Here is an 18,801-nt window from a genome sequence, read left to right on the forward strand (position 1 = left end):
ATAATAAAAGCCCTGAAGACAAGCATAAGTAAGGCTCTTATTCACGAGCTTTATATTCCTGGGGACAAACTATTTCAAAGGCAACATAAAGCTGATGAACGACAGCACCACATGCATCCGCTCAAACTACTTAAAAGACGAGCACAAGTACATGCAAAGCTATTATGCATCAGCTACCGACTATCGACTTTATACTATGGTATCGATACGTCTATGATCAATTCGGCTCGAGCACCCAGACTTCTTTACTCCATAGACTTACCCTGCATTCGTCCGAAAATACGTTACCCTTCAGTCAGCCGCTTGCCGCACTGGCCAGGTACAGACAGTCGAGAAGTGCATGTCCCTTCGGTTCAGGGGGTGTGGGTCAAGTATGACGACGACGACGACGACGACGACGACCACACACACACACACACACACACACACACACACACACACACACACACACACAGAGTCCTGTGCCTTAGTCCTTTTTATCTGGTCTGACGGCCATGTTTTAGAACAGACCAACCAATCAGGGTGGGCCACATTGTTTATGTGGTTGCCCTAATTGTATAATTGATGGGTATTTAATTTTTATGTCCAATTGTTAGTTGTTTGTATAATTGAGGCCTATTTAGTTTCTGTAGCCAATTAGATCTTGATTGTGGGTAATTTGCGGTTGATAAGTACATAGGAGTCAGCAGAAATTGCTATCTGGTAGCAGCGCGTCCTGACCACAAGCCACAAGCTTAAGCTTTATTTTTGCAAGGCTCACATTTTGAAGTACATGGAAGTTTGAGGCCTAACTTTGCAATTTTTTAATTTCGTTCAAGCTTGACAAGACAGTTCAATTTATTCACAGCAATCATCACTTGTCTCCATTGCCTCCCGGTCCAAGAAGGAGGATTGCTAAAAATACCTGAAGGGAAAGGCAGGGTCTGAGTCCAGGCTGAGACAGGGGTCCAAGTCTTTAAAGAGAAATAACTGGAACTCTAAGCTATAGAAACTCTGTAACCTGCCTGAAACAACATTTAGAGTGAGAAATTACATTTTGTAACCTGTTTCTTGAGTGTATTAAGCTTATATTGTGTGTTTTGTTTTATTTGTTCAGTAATCTGCTTTGTTCTGTTTGCTCTCCCTTATAATCACTTAAAATTTACCTTTTGTAGTTAATAAACTTAGTTTTTTGTTTATTACAAATCCCAGTTTGTACAATTCACATCGGGGGGGGGGGTCCATGGGGGCGCAAAAGCTGTGCATATCTCTCTCCACATTGAGGGAGAGGGTGAATTTTTACGAGCATGTGCTGTGCAGATCTTTCTATACATCCAAGACAATATTATTTTGGGTTTATACCCAAAGAAGGTGTGCACGTGAGTGCTGGGCAATCCCCAAGCTGATTCCTCCCACACAGAGCTGATCTCAGTGTCTCTGTGTCCATTTGCCGCTGGGGTGTCCCTACCTGTGTGTGTGCGTCTGTGTGTATATCCTGGAGAAGGCTTGAGGGCCTGGCACAGCTAGGACAGGGTGAGGAAACCCAGGCTGCTGGAATGGGCAAAACCAGTGGGACCCCAGCACATCAGGTGGGACCCCGGATGGGGAGTTCAACACATCACAGGGGATATCACAGGGTCTGGTCATGCCCCAGCCTGTCACCAGTCTCCTGGGACTGACCTCTTTAGTCTGCTGGGCCCCAAGGACCCACAGGAGCAGGCCAGTGCCCTCAAACTCCCAGCCTGGCCTGCGGCACCAGCAACTCCTGTCTCTGTGGCTCCCTGCAGTGAGTTCAGCCCAGCCAGACAGCTGCGGAAGGCTTGCAGTGAGCCCTCCAGGGCGCAATGCCCAGGGAACCATCCCAAGGGCACTGGCAACCTTCGCAAAACAGGGGAACCAACAGAATCTGCAGATCCTTAGGTCAGCACAGAGAGGCAGAAGTTCAGCTGTAGACCACTCTGGCCAAGCCAGTGCCATGATGAGCCAGAGAAGCTGGGATGGCCTCCATACCTGGCTCTCCCTCACGCTGCTTTGTCCTGCCAGGTGAGAGCAGCCCAGTCCCTCCCCAGGACCACCTATCTCCTGGTCTCTGACACCTTTTCCCCTTTGTTCTCCAGCTCCTTTCCTACATCTGCCTGCAGGGTGTCCTGCTGTTAGGTGTTGAGTCCTTGGGGCGTCTCTTTGTCTTGCTGGACCCGCTGTGGATCTGGGTCAGGTTCAGCCAGCTCTTTAATGACTCTGTCCATTCCCACAACCAGGGAGGTGACACACACACACCATTCCTGTTGTCTCCTGTACTGTTCCTGGAGCAGTGTTAACCCTTTGGCACCCACTGGGTAGCAAATGTACAGAGGGAAACTGAGGCACACCTAAGTTTCATGAAAATTCCTACTTTGTCACGGGGAAATTGAGGTGCCAAGCAGGGATTGAATATGGAGCTGACAGCAGAGTCTGGAATAGAACCCAGGAATCCTGACTCTTCCCCCCACTCCCAGCTCTAACCATTAGCCTCTGAAATAGAACCCAGGAGTTCTGATTCCCTGTTTTGGACAAGTCACATCTCTGCTCTGTACCTCAGTTTCCCCATCTGAACAAATGGGGATGACATTTACCTATTTCCAGGGGCAGGGCTGTGAAACAGGATTTAAGGAGTTGTAGGCTATTTTATCCTCTGCCACAAGGAGGAGCTGGCTGTGGGGAGATCAGAATACCTGCTTAGAGCAGCCCCATTCACGGTGCACCTTCAGGCCAGTCCCAAATAACCCTGCCCCCACCATACACCAGTGCCCTTACCCGTGTGACCCTTGTTCCCTGCAGGGCCCAGCACCCTGCACAAACTGCATGACAAGCTGGGGAGTTGGCCAAGGGAACTGCCTGTAAAACCAGGGTTTGCCTGCGTGAGTGCCCACAAATATGACATGTACACGCATGTGAGTGCATGCAGGTGCATATGCTGCATGCACACATGTGCATGAACATGCACACACCTGTGCATGACTGTATCTGCACTCATGAGCTTGGAGCCAGCAAGATGAGCCCCAGCGACTGGTAGCCCATTGTGCTACAGCCAGACACCAGCTGCCTTCTCTTGCCATCTTCCAGCCTGGCACATGTCCCCCACTCTGCCCTTCATGACTGCATGCTGCTGAAGCTAGGCAAGGCCTGGGGGGATGCTCTGCCTGGTGCTGTCACCCCAGACTGTCAGGGGAAGGTGGGGTGTGAGGAATAGTGAATAAATCACTATGGGATTTGGAGACTTTCACATGCTGCTGGGGGACAGCGTCAGCTCAGAGAGCCAGGGAGCTCCCAGAGGCTGAAGTATGGAAGCACAGACTTTATATTATTAATGGTTCTATTATACTAACCCCCCCAACCCCAGAGGGCTCAGGGACCTGTTGTGCCAGGCATGGCTCAGAGCTAGCTAAGATGAGAGGCCCTACCCAACAGGGCATCCTCCCTAGCAATGCCCCTCCCCATGCCCCACATACCCTAACCTTGGCTGGTCCCTGTCACCCAAGGTCCTCAAAACTTTGCACAGGTAGCATCACCTCCATTATAGAGACAGGGAAACTGAGGCACCAGGGCATAACTAGGGTCCCACAATGAGAGAGACAGGGATAGAACCCAGGAGTCCTGACTCCCAGCCCCCTTGCTCTAACCACTTGACCCTCCAGGAGAAACGATCCTATTCCCAACCATTCCAATTTATCTGGATCCTCCCGCCTTGAGTGGAAGTGACCACTGGGTAACTGCTCCAGGGGGTACCCCACTGCAGAGCTCATGGTGCAGCTCCTGACAGCAACTGGCAGCCAGAGCATGTGAGAATGACTCACTCTCAGCACTTGGGGACGCAAAGTAACAACAAAGTTATTGTTGTTTGCATTGCACTAGTGCCTAGGAGCCCACTCATGGTCCAGGACCCCATGGTGCTCGGTGCTGCACATCCTTTATTAGGTGTATTATGGTAACACTTAGGAGCCCCACTCATGGCCCAGGACCCCTGGCGCTAGGCACGGCACAGCACATGTTACAGGAGTGCCTAGGAGACCAGTCAGGGCCAGGACCCATGGTGCTAGGCACGGCTCAGCACGAACCCAGGGAGAGACAAAGGATTCCCACCTTGTGACAAAGCTATAAAAGGGGGTGAAACAGAACAAAGAGGGCCACCAGTCACGGGAAATCCCCTAGTTCCCACCTGAGCTGGAACTAACAAGGGCTGTACCATGGGAAAGGATTAGGCACAGACTAAGAAGGGTCTAGTATGTGAAAGAAGCTTATTGGAACATCTCTGAGGGTGAGATATTACCTGTAATCAGTTTCTTAATGTATTAGGCTTAGACTTGCATGTTCTTGCTTTATTTAGCTTGCTGACTTACTTTGTTCTGTCTCAGAGTAGCAGCCGTGTTAGTCTGTATTTGCAAAAAGAAAAGCAGTACTTGTGGCACCTTAGAGACTAACAAATTTATTAGAGCATAAGCTTTCGTGAGCTACAGCTCACTTCATCGGATGCATCTGGTGGAAAAAACAGAGGAGAGATTTATATACACACACAGAGAACATGAAACAATGGGTTTATCATACACACTGTAAGGAGAGTGATCACTGAAGATAAGCCATCACCAGCAGCAGGGGCGGGAAAGGAGGAAAACCTTTCATGGTGACAAGCAAGGTAGGCTAATTCCAGCAGTTAACAAGAATATCAGAGGAACAGTGGGGGGTGGGGTGGGGGGGAGAAATAACATGGGGAAATAGTTTTACTTTGTGTAATGACTCATAATAACTAGACAAGCCATTTACAACACATACTTTGCTTCTCTACAAAAGAAAAAGGACACTAAGCTATCTAAACTACTATATGCCACAAGGGGCCACAACAATGGTTCCCGTAACCCACCCAGCAATATTGTTAATCTATCCAACTATACTCTTAGCCCAGCAGAAGAATCTGTCCTATCTCGGGGCCTCTCCTTTTGCCCCTCCACCCCCACGAACATGATACAGTTCTGTGGTGACCTAGAATCCTATTTTCGACGTCTCAGACTCAAGGAATATTTCCAACACACCTCTGACCAACATATTAACCCACAGAGACCTTCCTGCCAACACTACAAAAAGAAGGATTCTGGGTGTCTCCTCCTGAAGGTCGAAACAGCAGCCTGGATTTCTACATAGACTGCTTCCGCCGACGTGCACGAGCTGAAATTGTGGAAAAGCAGCATCGCTTACCCCATAACATCAGCCATGCAGAACACAGTGCCATCCACAGCCTCAGAAACAACTCTGACATCATAATCAAAAAGGCTGGCAAAGGAGGTGCTGTCGTCATCATGAATAGGTCGGAGTATGAACAAGAGGCTACTAGGCAGCTCTCCAACACCACTTTCTACAAGCCATTACCCTCTGATCCCACTGAGAGTTACCAAAAGAAACTACAGCATTTGCTCAAGAAACTCCCTGAAAAAGCACAAGAACAAATCCGCAGACACACCCCTAGAACCCCGACCTGGGGTATTCTATCTGCTACCCAAGATCCATAAACCTGGAAATCCTGGACGCCCCATCATCTCAGGCATTGGCACCCTGACAGCAGGATTGTCTGGCTATGTAGACTCCCTCCTCAGGCCCTTCGTTACCAGCACTCCCAGCTATCTTCGAGACACCACTGACTTCCTGAGGAAACTACAGTCCATTGGTGATCTTCCTAAAAACACCATCCTAGCCACTATGGATGTAGAAGCCTCTACACCAACATTCCACACAAAGATGGACTACAAGCCGTCAGGAACAGTATCCCCGATACTGTCACGGCTAACCTGGTGGCTGAACTTTGTGACTTTGTCCTGACCCATAACTATTTCACATTTGGTGACAATGTATACCTTCAAGTCAGCGGCACTGCGATGGGTACCCGCATGGCCCCACAGTATGCCAACATTTTTATGGCTGACTTAGAACAACGCTTCCTCAGCTCTCATCCCCTAATGCCCCTACTCTACTTGCGCTACATTGATGACATCTTCATCATCTGGACCCATGGAAAAGAAGCTCTTGAGGAATTCCACCATGATTTCAACAATTTCCATCCCACCATCAACCTCAGCCTGGACCAGTCCACACAAGAGATCCACTTCCTGGACACTATGGTGCTAATAAGCGATGGTCACATAAACACCACCCTATATCGGAAACCTACTGACCGCTATTTCTACCTACATGCCTTTAGCTTTCATCCAGATCATACCACTCGATCCATTGTCTACAGCCAAGTGCTACGATATAACCGCATTTGCTCCAACCCCTCAGACAGAGACAAACACCTACAAGATCTCTATCATGCATTCCTACAACTACAATACCCACCTGCCGAAGTGAAGAAACAGATTGACAGAGCCAGAAGAGTACCCAGAAGTCACCTACTACAGGACAGGCCCAACAAAGAAAACAACAGAACGCCACTAGCTATCACCTTCAGCCCCCAACTAAAACCTCTCCAACGCATCATCAAGGATCTACAGCCTATCCTGAAGGACGACCCATCACTCTCACAGATCTTGGGAGACAGACCTGTCCTTGCTTACAGACAGCCCCCCAATCTGAAGCAAATACTCACCAGCAACCACACACCACACAACAGAACCACTAACCCAGGAACCTATCCTTGCAACAAAGCCCGTTGCCAACTCTGTCCACATATCTATTCAGGGGATACCATCATAGGGCCTAATCACATCAGCCACACTATCAGAGGCTCGTTCACCTGCACATCTACTAATGTGATAGATGCCATCATGTGCCAGCAATGCCCCTCTGCCATGTACATTGGCCAAACTGGACAGTCTCTACGTAAAAGAATGAATGGACACAAATCAGACGTCAAGAATTATAACATTCAAAAACCAGTTGGAGAACACTTCAATCTCTCTGGTCACTCGATTACAGACCTAAGAGTGGCTATCCTTCAACAAAAAAGCTTCAAAAACAGACTCCAACGAGAGACTGCTGAATTGGAATTAATTTGCAAACTGGATACAATTAACTTAGGCTTGAATAGAGACTGGGAATGGATGAGTCATTACACAAAGTAAAACTATTTCCCCATGTTATTTCTCCCCCCCACCCCACCCCCCACTGTTCCTCAGATATTCTTGTTAACTGCTGGAAATAGCCTACCTTGCTTGTCACCATGAAAGGTTTTCCTGCTTTCCCTCCCCTGCTGCTGGTGATGGCTTATCTTAAGAGATCACTCTCCTTACAGTGTGTATGATAAACCCATTGTTTCATGTTCTCTGTGTGTGTATATAAATCTCTCCTCTGTTTTTTCCACCAAATGCATCCGATGAAGTGAGCTGTAGCTCACGAAAGCTTATACTCTAATAAATTTGTTAGTCTCTAAGGTGCCACAAGTACTGCTTTTCTTTTTGTTCTGTCTGTTATTACTTGAAACCACTTAAATCCTACTTTTATACTTAATAAAATCACTTTTGTTTATTAATTAACCCAGAGTAAGTGATAGCAAATATGGCAGGCGACCAGCTTGGCTTAACAGTGAAATCTTCGGTGAGCTTAAACTCAAAAAGGAAGCTTACAAGAAGTGGAAATTTGGACAGATGACTATGGAGGAGTATAAAGATATTGCTTAAGCATGCAGGGGTGTAATCAGGAAGGCCAAGGCATAATTGGAGTTGCAGCTAGCAAGGGATGTGAAGGGTAACAAGAAGGGTTTCTACAGCTATGTTAGCAACAAGAAGAAGGTCAGGGAAAGTGTGGGACCCTTACTGAATGGGGAGGCAACCTAGTGACAGATGATGTGGAAAAAGCTGAAGTACTCAATGCTTTCTTTGCCTCAGTCTTCACAGACAAGGTCAGCTCCTAGACTGCTGCACTGGGCAACACAGTGTGGGGAGGAGGTGAGTAGCCCTCAGTGGTGAAAGAAGAGATTAAGGACTATTAAGAAAAACTGGACACACACAAGTCCATGGGTCCAGATCTAATGCATCCAAGGGTGCTGAAGGAGTTGGCTGATGTGATTGCAGAGCCATTGGCTCTTTGAAAATTTGTGGCAATCGGAGAAGGTGCTGGACAATTGGAAAAAGGCAAATACAGTGCCCATCTTTAAAAAAGGGAAGAAAGAGAACCGGGGAACTACAGCCTCACTTAAGTCCCCAGAAAAATCATGGAGCAGGTCCTCAAGGAATCCATTTTGAAGCACTTGGTGGAGAGGAAGGTGATCAGGAACAGTCAATATGGATTCACCAAGGGCAAGTCATGCCTGACCAAGCTGATTACCTTTTATGATGAGATAACTGGCTCTGTGGATATGGGGAAGCGGCGGATGTGATATATCTTGACTTTAGCAAAGCTTTTGATACAGTCTCCCACGATATTCTTGCCAGCAAGTTAAAGTATGGATTGGATGAACGGACTGTAGGGTGGATAGAAAGCTGGCTAGATTGTCGGGCTCAACGAGTAGTGATCAATGGCTCGCTGTCTAGTTGGCAGCCTGTATCAAGCGGAGTGCTCCACGGGTCAGTCCTGGGGCTGATTTTGTTCAACATCTTTATTAATGATCTGGACAATGGGATGAATTGCACCCTCAGCAATTGAACCCATCACACCCAGATCTCGGTGACTGCTCCTGTCATGCATTCATATTCACACTTTACAAAACTTATATTAAAAGAACTCCTTAAGGCTAAGGTCAATTTCCAAGTTTTGTTTAGTCTGTTTTTTTGTACTCTGGTCAAGTCATTTGGGCAAAACTCTGAAAAACAAACTGACACTTTTTGAAGGAACCCCTTTAAACATGTCTTTTTATGTTTTATTTTATTATTGTAAAACCCCTTCCTTGCCCATACCCGTGTATCTTAATTTTCACTAGAAAGCACATCTGGTCATTGTTGTTTTTTCATGTCCCAGGACCCATGGCCCTAGTGGCGGCAGAGCATGTATTACCGGAGGGCCTAGAAGCCCCAGTCATGGCTCAGAGCCCATGGTGCTAGGCACGGCACAGCACATATTACGGGAATGACTAGGAGCCCAGTCAAGGCCCAGGACCCATGGCTCTAGGCACGGCACAGCATATATTACGGGAGTGCAAAGGAGTCCCTGTCATGGCCCAGGACCCATGGCGCTAGGTGTGGCACGGAACATGACGGGAGTGCCTAGGAGCCTCAGTCATGGCCTAGAACCCATGGCACTAGGTGCTGCACAGCATGCATTATGGGAGTGCCTATCATGGCCCAACCAAAAGTCAATTTCCAGCAAATGAAATAAGGAAGTTTGATATAACTTTTATTGTCAATGATGGGGATTCCACAAGTCCTGTTCTCTATGGCTGTGACTCTGCATCTGGGCAGCACCCAGCATGACTAGGCCCTGATCTTGGTGAATCTGTGTCTGGGCAGCACCCAGCGTGACTAGGCCTTCCTGATCTTAGTGATTGTGTGTCAGGGCAGCGCCCGGCGCAACAGGCCCTGATCTCACTGACTCTGTGTCTGGGCAGCACCCAAAGTGAAGGAGCCCACATCTCGGTATCATACATTCACATTCACACTTTACGAAGCTTATATTAAAAGAACTCCTTATAGCTAACATCAATTTCCAAGTTTTGTTTTTCTGTTTTTTGTACTCTGGTCAAGTCATTTGGGCAAAACTCTGATAAACAAACTAGCACTTTTTGAAGGAACTCCTTTAAACATGTCTTTTTATATTTTATTTTATTATTGTAAAACCGCTTCCTTGCTGTCAAGGTTCCTTCCCCACTCTGAACTCTAGGGTACAGATGCTGGGACCTGCAAGAAAACCTCCTAAGCTTATTTTTACCAGCTTAGGTTAAAACTTCCCCAAGGTACAAACTATTTTCCTTTTTCCCTTGGACTTTATTGCTGCCACCACCAAGCGTCTAACAGATATATAACCAGGAAAGAGCCCACTTGGAAACGTCTTTCCCCCCAAAATCTTCCCCAAACCCTACACCCCCTTTCCTGGGGAAGGCTTGACAAAAATCCTCACCAATTTGCATAGGTGAACACAGACCCAAACCCTTGGATCTTAAGAACAATGAAAAAAGCAATCAGGTTCTTAAAAGAAGAATTTTAATAGAAGAAAAAGTAAAAGAATCACCTCTGTAAAATCAGGATGGTAAATATCTTACAGGGTAATTAGATTCAAAACATAGAGAATCCCTCTAGGCAAAACCTTAAGTTACAGAAAGACACAAAAACAGGAATATTCATTCCATTCAGCACAACTTATTTTCTCAGCCATTTAAACAAACAGAATCTAACGCATATCTAGCTAGATTACTTACTAAGTTCTAAGAAGCCATTCCTTTCTGTTCCCAGCAAAAGCAACACACACACACACACATAGAAGAACCCTTTGTTTCCCCCCCTCCAGCTTTGAAAGTATCTTGTCTCCTCATTGCTCATTGTGGTCAGGTGCCAGTGAGGTTATCCTAGCTTCTTAACCCTTTACAAGTGAAAGGGTTTTTCCGCTGGCCAGGAGGGATTTTAAAGGTGTTTACCCTTCCCTTTATATTTATAACACTTGCCCATGCCGGTGTAGCTTAATTTTCATTAGAAAGCACATCTGGTCACTGTAGCTTTTCATGTTAGCAAAAAAAAAAAAAAATTCCCAGGCTGGAGGCAGAAGACTTTGTCTTAATTTACAGCCTCTCTCTCATGGCTTGTGGTCTGACTGAGGGTTTGTGTTTTTAATCCTGCTGTGTCAGCCTTTATCTTTATGTTAGAACAGATGCCTCTCATTGTAAAAGTTGTATCATTTCTTTACAGAATTTTTTCCTGTTAGCAAAAGGATTAAGAAAAGCCCGTTTCTTCAGGGCCAGTGTTTATCTTACATCTTCACACAGTTTGAAGGGGTGGGGGTGAGGGGCTCTTGTTGTAAAGTGTAAAATGCCCAAGCACAGCAATAGCTGATGAAGGTTGGCAAAGGACAGAGTCCCCACCCTGCATCCTCCCAACCCCCGCACTCCAACACTGCTCTGAGAACCCCCCAAATTCCCCCTCACTGCTCCAACCCCCACCTGTTCCCCAGCTCTGAGTCTGGGTTGGTTGTCACCAGCTGGGCCCTGGCCCATTGAGTGGGTCAATGGGGCACAAGCTGGAGTGGGGCAGTTTATCAAAGGCAGAGGCCAGGCATCAGCCTCAGGGCTGGGAGAGGGGGACTTGCCTCTCCCCGCACATCCGGGTGCATGGAACAGAAACAATGTGCAGCCGGGCAGCTGTGAAATCCCCTTGTTAACAGGCGGCTCTGCAAGGTGGTATCACCTGGTGATTCCATAACGGGAGAGCGACTCTGAGGGATGCCCAGTGCAAGCCAGGGAGATGCTGTCCAGCGGGAGACTCCTGGCTAGGGGCTCAGTCACCCTGGCCCTGTGCATGGCAGCCCCAGGCTGTGCCCCCCAGGGCTGGAGGAGAACCGAATACACAGGGGAATAGCCCAGAAAGCTTTTCCTTCTTGTGGAAAAACTTCCGCTCTGATTTATTGATCTGCTGCAAATAGCTGATCTGTGTCTGAAAGGCAGCTGCAGAGGGCATCCGGGGGAAGATACAGGGTCCCTGCACAGGGCAGGGGGAACGCAGTGCAGGGCACGGGCACCCCAAGGGTAGTTCATTTGGTAAAATAGCTGCATCCATATCCCACCCCCTCCATCAGTACACAGAAGGGGGGAAGCAGAGAGTACTAATTCCTAGCTGCTATAGAAACAGCTCCTCTGTGGTTTTCAAAGAGCTTTACACAGGGGATAAATAACATTTCCCCCCTTTTACAGATGGGGAAACTGAGGCAGAGCTTTGCCTGCAGAGCCAGGTTTAGAAGTCATGTTACCAGTGTCCCACTATAGCACCTTCCCCACAAGCCCCCTTGACCTCTCAAGCACTTACCCCTTCTCCTCTCAGTACAGCCTCTTCCTCACTGTGTGTAATCAGGGCTGGATTAACCTTTTGTAGGCCCAGCACCAAACATATTTGTGGGCCCCCATGAAGGCAATGGAGCGTGGCGCGGGAAGGTCGGTCCCCGGAGCGAGGGGCCAGTCAGGGGCAATGGGGCATGGCATGGCGGGGTGGCCCTGCTCTGCCCAGCCCAGTCCTAGGGCACTATTTACAAACTAAATTGCCAGATGCAAGTGGTCCACCCGACCTTGTGGTGCCAGCATGCCCCTTCCCTTCGGGGGGCAGGCCCATGCCATGCCACACAGCTCCCCTACCAAACATGAACACCCCCCTGACTTTTGATGGCCAGAGCTCCCCCAACCTGCTATGCCCAGTGTCTGCCACCAGACCCCCTCCACAAATGCACAGCGCCCTGCACAACACCCCTACCGCCCCCCTGCCCACAGCCCCATTGTAACTGCCCAGCACCCCACAGAGAACCCCCATTCCCTAGTGCCCCAACACACACATCTTCCCTGCCACCTCACAGCTCCAACACCACTGCAGACTCCCCCAGAGACCCACTTGTGACATTGCACTCTGTGATTTTATAAAAATATGCTAATGAGTGTGAATATAATGTAACTGGAATATGCTTTATGCAAAAGGTCTCTTGTAAAGTATCATTACAAAGCTTATAATCTACTGAGTGTGGTCATCCTATTTGTATGAATGTATCATTCTTGTATCTGAAACTAGAAATATGAAATATAACTCTGAGGTCCTATTGTAATTATGCAAAGTGTGGGCCATTAATGGTGGTTTGGAATCTTGATGGCTCCCATTAACCAGGAAAATTGACTGTAGATGACTCTGTTTACTTGTAAGTCTTCCTGTATACCTGTGTGCTGGCAAGTGGGTAATGAAGTCTTACAGTGACATGTGATCATGTCACCTGAACTGGAATCCATCTTTAACCTGGTGCTTTTCCATTTAGAAGCAGGGGTGGGAACCCAGAGAGGAACAAAGGATTCCCGCCTTGTGCAAAAGATATATAAGGGGGTGGAACAGAACAAAGGGGGCTGCACTCATGAGAAATCCCCTATCTACCACCTGAGCTGGAACAAGGGCTGTACCAGGGGAAAGGATTGGGCCCAGACTAGGAAGGCGTCCAGTCTGTGAAAGAAGCTTACTGAAACATCTCTGAGGGTGAGATTTTATCTGTATTCAGTTTTCTACCATATTAGGCTTAGACTTGCGTGTTTTATTTTATTTTGCTTGGTAATTCACTTTGTTCTGTCTGTTACTACTTGGAACCACTTAAATCCTACTTTTTGTATTTAATAAAATCACTTTTTACTTATTAACCCAGAGTAAGTATTAATACCTGGGCAGACAAACAGTTGTGCATATCTCTCTATCAGTGTTATAGAGGACGAACAATTTGAGTTTACCCTGTATAATCTTTATACAGGGTAAAATGGATTTATTTGGATCCCACTGGGAGTTGGGTATCCGAGTGCTGGAGACAGGAGCACTTCTTAAGCTGTTTTCAGTTAAGCCTGCAGCTTTTGGGGGACGTGGTTCAGACCTGGTTCTGTGTTTGCAGCAGGCTAGCGTGTCTGGCACAACCAGGCAGGGTACTGAAGTCCCAAGCTGGCAGGGAAAACGGGCTCAGAGATAGTCTGAGCACATCAGGTGGCAGTTCCCAAGAGGGTTTCTGTGACCCAACCCGTCATACCCCCCTTCAGGTAGTTGAAGGCTGATACTAAATCCCCCCTCACTCTTCTCTTCTGCAGATTAAATAAGCCCAGTTCCAACAGCCTCTCCTCATAAGTCACGTGGCCCAGCCCCCTAATCATTTTTGTTGCTCTCCGCTGGACTCTCTCCAATTTGTCCACATCCTTTCTGTATTGGGGGGCCCAAAAGTGGACGCAATACTCCAGATGTGGCCTCAGCAGTGCTGAATAGAGAGGAATAATCACTTCCCTCGATCTGCTGGCAGTGCTCCTACTTATTCAGCCCAATATGCCATTAGCCTTCTTGGCAACAAGGGCACACTGCTGACTCATATCCAGCTTCTCATCCACTGTGATCCCCAGGTCCTTTTCTGCAGAACTGCTACTTAGCCAGTCCACCCCCAGCCTGTAGCAGTGCATGGGATTCTTCTGTCCTAAGTGCAGGACTCTGCACTTGTCCTTGTTGAACCTCATCAGATTTCTTTTGGCCCAATCCTCCAATTTGTCTAGGTGACTCTGGACCCTATCCATACCCTCCAGCATATCTACTTCTCCCCCCAGTTTAGTGTCATCTGCAAACTTGCTGAGGGTGCAATCCATCCCATCATCCAGATTATTAATGAAGATGTTGAACAAAACTGACCCCAGGACCTAAGTTCCCTGTAAATTGCGTGGCCATGCAGCAGCCTATTTAGTGCCACACGGTGCTCAGGGAATCCTCCTGGGGACCTGCCGTGGCCAGGAACCAGCTGGGGAAGGCGTGACCCTCCCCCAGCCCCAACCTAGCCAGGCCCCCAAGCTGTTGTGGCCAGGGCGCCCCTCTCCCGCCTCCAACCTGCCATGGCCGGGGCTCCCAGCCCTGCTTGGGTGGCCCGGCCCAGCCTCACCCATGGCCTGGATCCAGGAGCGGCCCGGCCCAGCCCAGATCCAGGCGTGGCTGGAGTGGGCAGGCCCGGACCCAGGTGCAGCTTTGGGCTGTGCAGACCCAGGAGTGGCCTGACCTGGTCCAGACCCAAGCACAGCCAGAGCAGTGTGGCCTAGCCCTAGCTGTGGCCAGGGTGGTGTGGACCCAGGCACGGCCAGAGTGGCCCGGCCTGGACCCAGGCACGCCCAGGGTGTTGTGGCCAAGCCCTTCCCAGCCCCAAAGGTGGCCGGGGTGGCGTTGCCAAGACCCAGATGCAGCTGGGGTGCCCCTCCCCGGCCCCGGCCTGGAGCTGCCATGGTGGGGAGAGGCATCTCTCCCTCACAGCCCAGGTGTTGCTGCAGGGAGAGAGAGCTGGGGGGAGTCCTCTCTCCCTGCTTAGCCCCGGAGCCCCCTCCCACACCCCAAACCCCTCATTCCCAGCTCCACCCCAGAGCCCACACCCCCAGCCGGAGCCCTCATACCCTGCACCCTAACCTTCACATATCACCTCCATATTGGTGCACATAACAAAATTAATTTCACACATGGGTGGGAAAAATTAGCGGGAACACTGCCCAGGATTGCTCCTTCCCCTTCAGTTTCTGGCTGGAGTCTCCACAGTTGGTTTCGGTTCCTCTTCTGGTTGAGGTGGCAGTTTGGGTCTGATAGTGGCTCTCCCCTGAACCAGCCTAGGGGGACTCCTCCATAGGGGCCCCTGTGGGTAACCCTACAGCAGGGAGTTCCTGGGGGCAGAGCAGTCAGCTGGCCCCTGAGTGGGATACCACCCATCTGGAGCTCAACATGGCCGGAGGGGTCTGATCCCTGGGCAGCCTCTAGCCCTTGGGTGGCTCCTGCTCCCTGTGAGCACAAAGGCTGATGGGGCTGGGGCAGAGAGGCAGGGGCAGGTCTGCCTGTGGGGCAGCTGTTACTGCCCAAGCTCCTGTGAGGTGCAGGGCTGCAGGGTTCACAGGCCTAGGGCTTGGCTCCCGACCTCCCATCCTCCCTTGAGCCAGAAGGGATGGGCAGGGGTAGGGTCTATATGGCTGTGCTAGAAATGGGGAGGGGGTTTCCAGACACTGATACTGTGGGGGGCAAAAAGAAAAGGAGTACTTGTGGCACCTTAGAGACTAACAAATTTATTAGAGCATAAGCTTTCGTGAGCTACAGCTCACTTCATCGGATGCATTTGATGGAAAAAAATGTGGGGGGCAGAGGATGGAATCTTTGCCCCAGAGAGAGTGCAGGATGGGGGGCAGTGGGGTTGGAGCATTGGGGTCAGCACTGACTGTGAGGTCAGAGCGCCCGCTACTGAGCCCCCCAGCTCCCTACAGCACAGGGTGAGGAGTAGGTCAGAGCAGCCGATGGGCAGCCGGCCTGGGGCTCCCCCGTTCCCCTGGGTCCCAGCACATGTCATTGCTGTGTCTGGTTCTAACGGCTCTGGACTCTGTCCCACCCGGTGCCACTTTCCTGCAGGTGCCTTGGAACTGGGAAGCTTTGGGGTGCACGGGCCCCTCTCTGCTCCTGACAGTTTCCCCCTTGTCCCTCCCCAGCTGCCGGAGGGGGAGTCTCTTCCTCCTCAGGTACATACATCTGGCCCCCAAGCGACTGCCCTTTGCCAGAGCCCAGGCCAGGATCCCAACCACCCTGGCGTCAAGGCTGGAGCCTGAGCAGAAGTGACCAGGGCCGAACACCAGAGAAGAGCTCACAGCTGAGACTCCCGACTGGAGGCTGGTGTCGCCCATCAGTCAGGCACCTAAGGCTTGGATCATGTGTCCTTTTGTGGAGTAGGCCACAAGCCCTGCCCCTCTGCATCTCACTCCTGACTGGCTTAAGTGGCTCCCACTCGGTGCGACGGACCCTTCTCACAGGCGCCGGCATTGAACAGGGAGTCTGGGTGCCTGCCCCGGCAGTGGGGTGCCCTGGGCGGCAGGGCAGAACCTCTGGGGGAATCTAGCCCCTTCTCCGACCATGTCACAGCAGTTCACACCCTGCAGGGCCCACACCAAGGCAAGGGAGGGTCCCCTGAACCGACCAGCCTCATACGGAGGGCAGCCACCTTTGAGTCACAAAGCAGACAAATGTGCAGTTTTGTGCTTGGGTGAAATGTGGGCATGAGACCTTCTCTGGGCTCTTGCCTAGAGGCTCGGTTTGGAGAAGGGCCTGACCACCTGGGGTGGCTGGATGAGGTTCGCTGCACAGGGACAGAAGCTCCCTGTGCAGCGAAGCCCTCTCCCAACGCAGGGCTGAGCCTTGGGAAGACCACAACTGTGAGTACAAAGATGTGAGTGTTGTGTGCTCAGGTAACTCTCACCATGTCACATCCCGCATGGCACTAAGGGGTGCTGTGCTCCAGAGAGGGGATGTTGATGATTGTGTTGTGGACACTCTCCCCAGGCAGTCAGTGCTGGCCCCAATGCCCCACGCGCTTGGGGGTACTGTGCTTCAGGGCGTGGGGCAGGGGCTCTTCCCCCCAACTAGGGTTGCCAGTTGTGGTTGAACGTATTCCTGGAGGTTTCATCACATGACATACGCATTAATTCAAGATTAACCTTTAATTCCTGGAGACTCCAGGACAGGCCCGGGGGGTTGGCTGCCCGAGTCCCGGCAGTGAATGCTTACCCCAGGCAATAAGCAGGGTGAGAGGGGAAATGGGCACAGAGGGGGACAGGGAATTGCTCAGGCCCCCACAGCAGGCTGAGGCAGAGCTGGGGTGCAACCCAGATCCCTGAGTCCCAGCCCAGTGCCCACTCACTGCACCAGTCTCTGGGGTAACAGCCTACTGCTCCCACGCAGGTTGCGCTCCCTCCACTGACCACAGCGGGGCCTCTACACCTGTGCAGGCCAGCTGTGTTTGTGCCCACGGTCCTGACGTGTGGGTGCCTCATCCATATGGCCCTGCCCTGGGGTTGGAGGGTCATGGACGCAAAGCACCCTCATATGCCGAGTGGCGCAGGCTCCAGGGGGCAAAGGACTCTGAGCCCTGGTGGGTTTCTCTGTCCCCCTGCTTTGCAGGCCTCGTGCACTTGGAGGAGCTGACAACCTCAGGGACCCCATCTCCTGCCTCAGGGGGCAGCATGCCCAACAGCAGCAAAGCCCCCCACTTAGGATCCTGACAATGAGACTCCTGGCTGGTGGAGCAGCTGATGCTTTCCGAGAGCTGCCCCCGGGCTGGGCCATGGCAGGATCAGGGGGATCTGGGCCCAGCCTGCAGCATGAGACAGCTGGCTGGGGCTGCCCTTGGAGATCATCCCTGAGACAGCTGCCTTCCCCTAGCGCAAGGGCTGCCTGAGGGCCAGAGAGAGCCACCTCTGAGGGTGTGTTGGGGTGAGGGTGGGCCCCAAGTTGGGCTCACGCAATATGGGGCATTGATCCTGGTGCTGTCCCTGCCTCAGAGGGCTCTGGAGTGCAGAACTGTCTGTTCCCTCAGCCTTGGGCTTCCCCACTACAATTCTGCTGATTCTACAATCCCGACTCACAGCCCCCTGCTATTCCAGCCCTGGGCTCCCGCCCATAGCTCTGACGATGTCCCTCGATCCTGACCCACAGTCTCCCCACTACACAAATGCTCAGACAGACAGATGGCCACACTGATACCCAGGCACATGGTCTGTTGTCCATGTCCCAGCAAGCAGCCCGCTGCTGGCTGCAGAGGACACCCTTCCTTCTGTGTATTTCCCCCTTTTCCTCTGTTTTAGGATTTTTATAAACCTAAGGGACTCAGTGCCTTTGGCAGGTTACTGATTTTCTGTGATGCCTGAAGTTGTCACCAGGTGCTAGCACTTATAGCAGGAGATACACAACTCTCCCTGAAGGATTTCAGTTACAAATTAAATTAACACATTACTTTTTTAACAAGCATCATCAGCATGGAAGGATGTCGTCTGGAGTGGTGGCCGAAGCGTGAAGGGGCATATGAATGTTTAGCATATGTGGCACGTACATACCTTGCAATACCACCTGCAAAAGTGCCATGCGAACGCCTCTTCTCACTTTTGGGTGACATTGCAAATAAGAAGCTGGCAGCATTACCTCCCGTAAATGTAAACAAACTTGTTTGTCTGGCGGTTGACTGAATAAGAAGTAAGACTGAGAGGATGTGTAGGCTCTAAGTTTTACAGTTTTTTTTCCTGAGTGCAGTTATGTAACAAGAAAAGTCTACATTTGTAAATTGCACTTTCACAATAAAGAGATTGCACTACAGGACTTGTATGAGGTGAATTGAAAAATACTATTTCTTTTACCATTTTTATAGTGCTAATATTTGTAATCCAAAATACAGTAAAAGCTG

At 50.3% G+C, this 18,801-nt stretch overlaps 1 protein-coding gene across 1 annotated transcript in view; it reads left to right on the forward strand.

The window, feature by feature from the left end:
* The window catches only part of SSC5D (scavenger receptor cysteine rich family member with 5 domains), a 68,686-nt gene that overhangs the window by 239 nt on the left and 49,646 nt on the right, over positions 1 to 18,801 (forward strand). The window contains 4 exon segments of the mRNA XM_043501671.1: positions 2,097 to 2,241; positions 2,797 to 2,909; positions 15,987 to 16,093; positions 16,755 to 16,813. Of these exon segments, the coding sequence (XP_043357606.1) occupies positions 2,097 to 2,241; positions 2,797 to 2,909; positions 15,987 to 16,093; positions 16,755 to 16,813 (424 nt within the window).

The sequence above is a fragment of the Dermochelys coriacea genome, chromosome 23, assembly GCF_009764565.3.
Source record: "Dermochelys coriacea isolate rDerCor1 chromosome 23, rDerCor1.pri.v4, whole genome shotgun sequence".
Taxonomy (NCBI): Eukaryota; Metazoa; Chordata; order Testudines; family Dermochelyidae; genus Dermochelys; species Dermochelys coriacea.